Raw genomic sequence first — 6,790 nt, 5'->3', positions numbered from 1 at the left:
AGGAAAAACAGCTCACTAGATCAGCCTCCTCATTTATAGGTGTGGAAACTGAGGTTTACAGAGACAAACTGGATCAACCAAAGGCACACAAGTGCTTAGTGACAGGGCCAGGACAAGCACCTATATCTGTCACCCTCTCTCCTCAAATCCAGGAGAACAGGAACCTTCTCCTGGTCTGAGTGGCCCACAGCACCTGCACCAGGCCTCCTGGAGACCTGGTATGGCCCACCTGAGAGGGTGGAAGTAACCGCTATTTGGAGAAGTAGGCCTCCACATCAGACAGACCTGGGTTCAAATCCCAGTTCTGTCACTTAAGTGGCTGTATAACCCTGGGCAAGTCACTCAAGTCGTGGTCTTTCTCACCTGTAACCTCACAGGGCTGGTGGAGGGCTTTGGGGAGCCCACAGAGCTGTACCTAGTTTCCGTGAAGAATCACAAATGCTAGTTCTTCTCTCGTGCCCCTTTGGTGAGCTCATCTCCTATCTCAGGCCCCCACCCAGTGAAGCTCCCTGAGCCCTTGCCTTATAGCTAAGAGAACATGGAGGGGCCTCCGTGGTGCAGGAACTTGACTTATGGAGACAAAGCCCCAGCTAAAATAGATAGGCTAGATGTTCCCGTGGAATGACAACCTGCCAGTGGAACCAAGTGTCAGCTTCCAGCTCCTGAATCCTGGTTTACAAGCCCCTTCAAATGGTGGTGTTCTTCATACCTGGTCTGGTGCTTTCTCTTCTAGTCTGCTGGGCCAGAGCAGCAGGCCTCCACCAAATGGTCTGGTTGTCCCCTAGGCTACCAGGTTCTGTCCAGTCTGAGAACTACTGGGTACTCGACCAGTCACAGTTCAGAGACCTGCTACCCCCAAGACCCCAAAACTCCCCTCGTCATACCTAAAATGCTCAGGTCGTGGTTCACCATAGCCAGAACCTGGGCAATATCCAGGGCTCCAAAATCAATTGAGGACCATTTGGAGGAGAAAATCCAGAAGCCCGGAACACCCTATGAATGAGAACCCCCCACACGAGGGTTCTAGTCCAAAGATGACCAGAGCTATCACAGACCAGACAATTGCATCTCTTCTACCCTGCAGGGAAAAAGCCCAGAAAAACCTTTAATTGTGCATCAGAGTTTAAAAAAAAGTCCTACTCAGTCATAATTTGCACCACTCACATCTAGAGTTGATATTTTAAAGTCAGATAAGTATAAATTTAAACCAGAAAGAGCAAACTAATAGATGTAGATGAAGGGTCATCTAGTCCTACCTGCCATTTATCAAATGAGCAAAGTGAGTCCCAGAGTGGAGTGTGTATGACAGACAGGGCTGGAGCCCAGATGCCCTGAGTCAGGGGACATCACACTGCACCATTCACACTGTGTCCCTGTGAACGGGACCCAGGAGCTGTGCATCCCAGGGCCCTGCCCTTGATTCTCTGTGCAGGAAGCTCCGTTACACAAAGGGTGTGGCTGGCCCCCTTGCCCTCCTTCATGTTTCAGTGGAGCTCTTCTGATACTGAACACCAGCAGTACTGGAGCCAGGGAAACAGAGGCAAACACTCAATACCAGGGGCTGCTGCCCCCGGCAGCCCAGGTTACCTTTGGGCATGATCTGGTGCATGGCGACCGAGAGGAAGAAGATGGAGTCGCTGTAGTAGGTGCCTGAGCCCGCACTGAAGTGCTTCTGCATGGCCTCCACAACGGGGAAGAGCTTGTCCGTCAGCACGGCGACATCGTGGAAGACAACCTGCAGCAAGGCACGAGGAAACCGCAGGAATGAGCAGACCAGCTCCGGACACCCAGCACACACACAGGCCCACAGAGGGGAGGCAGACAGGGCCTCTCAAAGGTCACAAGCAGGAGGTCCCAAGTGAGAGTTAAGGAAACAGAGGACAATGGGGAATCGGGACAGGGGCATCATGTGTGAAGGGTGTGTAGGCAGCCATGAGGGGTGTGTAGTGGAAGGGTAGGAGTGAGGGTGGGGCAGGAGTAGCCCCTAGTCTGCTTTTGGCTTCTGAACTTTGAGCTGCGCCATCCTGAAGGTAGCTCTGCGCCCAGTGTCTGGAACTGTGTGAAACTGTCTAGTCCTAAAATTGGTACCCTCAGCATGTCTGTGTGGCTGGCACTAGCCCCAGCATTGACACTCCTGGTGGCCACTACACATGTTCCACAAGCCAGTCAGATGCTCCATCTTCCTTGTCCAACAGTGTGAACAGTGAGACGGTCCCTGGAAAACGGGACCTGGAAAATGCCTTAAACTTCAGTAAACTCACACATCAGCTCATCCAACACTGTGAGTGTCCCAGACACTTTGGTGGTGCTGTATAAGGAACAACCAGGCGCCACCTTCCTCAGAACACTTAGAGTCTAGAGATGTCACCAGCTGCTGAACAGAGCTCTGCAGTTTATGAAACACTCTCACATACACATACTGATCCTCATGACAACCTGGGACTTCAGCAAGGCAGCCATCACTATTATAGCTCCAAATTACAAATGAGAAAGCATATCCTCATAGAGGTTACACTTGCCTAAGGTAAGCTAGCTAGTAAGTGGCAGAGCCAGAATCTGAACCCCGGTCTCCAGATTCTAAGCCCCATGCTAGAATCCAATTATAAATGCATCCTCTTTCCTTAACAGTGACCAACGGAGGAAGAAGACATCAGCATGACCAGTGATTAGACAAGAGTACTAATAGGACACTAATGAGTTGGTTTCCTTATTTGACATTATTAGTCCATATTTAAGTTCATCCCACATGGAACATCAGCTTCACTCAAGATACCAAATCACCATGCACTCTGCTCATATACTTCTTGTGAGTCTTCCCTGCTTCTCTATGTACCCTGCAACATCTAGAACATTCCACTGCACACAAGAGGCACTCAATAAATACAGCCTGAGCCAGAATGTTCCTTCTCCTCCTCCTTCAACCCTCACAAGAAATCTGCTGAAGACCCTTTCCACCTCCCTCTTTCTTGGTAGCCAACAGGACAGGACAAACCTGCAAGGCTACCACATGCTGCTCAGCCACCACCACACTGACTCAAGGGCCAAGAACCTACCTGAACAGGGCGCCAAAGGAGAGGCCACACAAATCCCCTAACTGGCTTGCTTACGCCGTCAGTGGCCATGCCAGCAGGAGAAAAGACAGGTGTGGTTGGTATCCGAGTTCTCAAGCAGGTGGGCTCCATTTTGCCATCTACCAGTCTATTGGTGTCCCCTGCCCAGCTTGCACTCCCAGAGCCTTCAGTTGTCAGATGGTTAGAATAATCACTTCCTGTGGCCCTGCAGTGGTGGTAAGCCGCCCCATCTGCTTTTCCCTACTTTAGGTTCTGCTTTTGACCAGAACCTGCTATTATCTGAACTCACTTAAGTGTTTGCTTTTGTCCGTAGCTCTGTTTAAATTTCTAAAACACTATTAAACTTAGAAACATTTTTATATTGTGTTAGTCCTCATCATTCCCTAACTGTAACCCTTCAAATCTCTTAGCGGTACCCAATCTTTTTGCACCAGGGACTGGTGCTCCTATGAGAATCTAATGCCTGATGATCTGAGATGGAGCTGAGGCGGTGATGCTAGCACTGGGGAGCGGCTGCAAATACAGATGAAGCTTCACTCGCTAGCCCACCACTCACCTCCTGCTGTGCAACACGGTTCCCAACAGGCCGTGGACCGATACTGGTCCACAGCCTAGAAGTTGAGGACCCCTGCCTTAGAAAGTCTTTTTTAAATTTCTTGATAGTGTATTTCTCTTCCAATGTACTATTTTCCTTTACTCCTTTTCTGACTGATTATTTTCTCTTAACTTTTTCCGTTTTCTGGGCTCTCAACTTGAGATGGGGAATAAATCCAGACCAGCTCTGCAGTTTCCCAACACACAGATACCATCTTTCACCTCCTACCCCGCATGCACTGTCCCCACCCCATCCCTGTGACTTCCTGGCCGTGCTGGCATCACAAATCCTGACAGGTTTCCCTACCTCCTGCCTTGCCCCTCTCCAAACCAGCCTCTATTGTACCTCTCAAGAATATATTCTAAATATATAAATTCATTTCTCTCTCTCCTTGGCTTCAAAACCTCTGATGGTTTCTGACTCCCCTCCTTATGAGGCCCTGCATTAGTTGCTCTGGCTACCCTTCCCACCCTCTCTACTCCAGGGATTGAGTAGAACTGAACCCAGCAGTCCTCACTCTGCCCACCGCACCTTGGTGTCCTATATGTGCTTACATATTTGTACCTATTTTTGTACCATCTGGAACCCCATCTCAGCCCCACCTCTGCCTCCCAGCTCTCATCTGCCTGGTAAACTCCTATCCAGTCTTCCAATCTCGCTTGGACACCTACTCCAGCCTTCACACAACCTCCTACAACTCGCCACGCCCTCCTGTGCACCCTTTTTCACACGGAGGGAGGATCCACTCCCTGTCTGGTTCCTCTACAGACCTGTTTCTACATCTGCTATATGGGACATTCCTTGAAGCCAGAGGCTATGACTGCTCTGCGCCCCGTACCCAGCCCCCGGCCCCCTGACAGGCCATCAGTATAGGTTTGCTGAACTAAATGAATTGCACTTTGGGTAAGTTACTAAACCTCTCTGAGCCTCAAATACAGAAATGATAACACCTACCTCCTAGGGTGGCTATTAGGACTACCTGGGACAAGCAAATAAAGCACCTGGCTCAAGGTCTGTCAGGCTGTGCTTAGTCCCGAGTGTTGGCATCCTGCCCCCGCCTCCCTCCTCGGTCCCCTGAATCTCCTCTCCTCACTAATCAGTCTTCACTCATGAGCCAGCTTTTCCTTCTGAGTCTCATTACAACTACAAACCACTGCTAGAAACTGGAATTTTACAAGAAGCTGGAAGCTGACAAGAGGGCTTTCTCAGAAATAGAAGCCTCTGTATTCATTAAAAAGGGAGAGAAAGAATGGATATGTATAACCAGACACGCGCGCGCGCACACACACACACACACACACACATGCACACTTAACATAGGGCCTGCCACAGCCAAACTAAGGGAAATAAAGAGATTTCAGCAGCCAGCTTTTTCCCCTCCTTGGGCCCCAATCACACCCCACAGGTTCACAGGAGACAAATTACATCCCATCAGCATTAACGGATTTATGAGGACAAACTGTACTCAGTACTTTGTTCCAAATGCTGTATGGTAAAGCCTGCTCCAATGAATATTTCATATAATAAATCTACTTAAAGGGAAATTAATATGTTCCATGGAATACACTTTATGTAGCAAGAAGCAAACCACAGATATTACAAATATGAATCAAAACACCCAGGCCTCCCAAAGTCTAAAACACATTTGTAGACCACACTCTCCCAAAGGCAGGGTCAGAGTCTGGCACACCCTGAGTCTGCCCATCCCAGCCCAGGGTCTGGTGCCTGGAAGGCATAGAGAAGCAAGAGTGATGGAGAGAGAAAAAGAGAGAAAGAGAGTCAAAGAAAATGCCACCCTCCCTTCGTTCCTCCTCCCTTTCAAATTTCCCACCTCGGGGGCAGCAGGAAGAATTACCATGTAACCTAGAAAACCAGGAATACAAGGCGACTCCCATATTAGAGGCAAGGAGCCAATAAGAAGATCTAAAACAATGGTTTGCACCAACTAAATTATGTGATTTTTAGGGAGATAGGTTAAAATTGACAGTCAAATCACTGTAACTTGTATTAATTTCATATAGTTTTAAATTTTAAAAATCCTATAAAATACTATTTTTCTAACACTCAGCTTGCAAAATGATTTTTGAACTCTTCATGTACATCCTCAACATTAATGCCTTTATCAACCTTAGAGTTGAGTCATCCAAGCAGTTTTCCATAACCCATCAACCTCGTCATCCAATTAAGATGTTGAAGACAGCTCCTTGTAAATTTATGTGGGATGCCGTCATTGGAAATGGTATCCCAACCCACAAGAACTCATGTTCATATCATTAAGGCAGTTAGTTTTTTCATCAGCCTATAATCATATATTTGTAGCCAATAAATATATTCCACTTATTAGTAATCTTTAAAGCCTCGCTTATATCAATATTCCACACTTATAAAATCAAAATTAATGACTGATCTGTTACATTTCTTTGCCTTTTATTTTTAATAATGCTGTCATGTGACTTCTAGTGGCACCCAAATTCAGTAATGACAGGTTGTTTCAAGCTAAGGTACTGTCAAGCTATACTTTGTTGTTCAAAATATAGCATGCAGTTGAGAGAGCACTGTGTAATATGAGACTTTGGAAAGACTCAACTCTTTTAATAAAGGACAATTTGGGAATGGGGGGAGAGAGGAGGCTGGCTTCTCATATCCACCATGTGCAGCACATTCTCAACACTTCCAGCACGGGGAGGCCAAAGCAACCAGAACAGTGAGCCTGGTGCCAGACAGAGGCAGACGTTTTTGCCAGCCTGGCCCTGGGCGCGCTGGCACAGACAGGCCTGAAAAGCCATGCCACTGCTCCCCTAGACGTTCACTAGGGACATAAAGCCACGCCAAGCCTTAGCTCAACGTGGTGGAGAAAACTCATTAATCACTTGGCGTGCCCCACTGGGAGTCAGGTCACGCCATACTCTTGGAGCCAAGAAGGGAGGTGGAGGGGGCTGGCCCTGTGCACGGAGAGATGCCAGGTTTCCAGGAAACACCAAAGCCTACTTGAAGAACAGCAGCTCCTCTAGCCACAGGATGACAAAGTCTCCTCCCGAGGCTCAATCAGAGACTGGTCCTGGAAGAGCCGCTGGAGGGAAGAGTGACAACGTGAAGCTCTGGGTAACCTACCCAAATACCTGGC

The 6,790-nt window shown here is 48.2% G+C and overlaps 1 protein-coding gene across 2 annotated transcripts in view; it reads right to left on the bottom strand.

The window, feature by feature from the left end:
- XXYLT1 (xyloside xylosyltransferase 1) overlaps positions 1-6,790 on the bottom strand; it is a 161,437-nt gene that overhangs the window by 129,749 nt on the left and 24,898 nt on the right. For both annotated transcript variants that reach the window (XM_015600372.2, XM_015600376.2), the window contains exon 2: positions 1,588-1,735. In XM_015600372.2, the coding sequence (XP_015455858.1) occupies positions 1,588-1,735 (148 nt within the window). The remainder of the gene's footprint in view (positions 1-1,587; positions 1,736-6,790) is intronic.

The sequence above is a fragment of the Pteropus alecto genome, unplaced genomic scaffold (assembly GCF_000325575.1).
Source record: "Pteropus alecto unplaced genomic scaffold, ASM32557v1 scaffold311, whole genome shotgun sequence".
NCBI lineage: Eukaryota > Metazoa > Chordata > Mammalia > Chiroptera > Pteropodidae > Pteropus > Pteropus alecto.
This window is presented reverse-complemented; position numbering and strand designations above follow the sequence as displayed.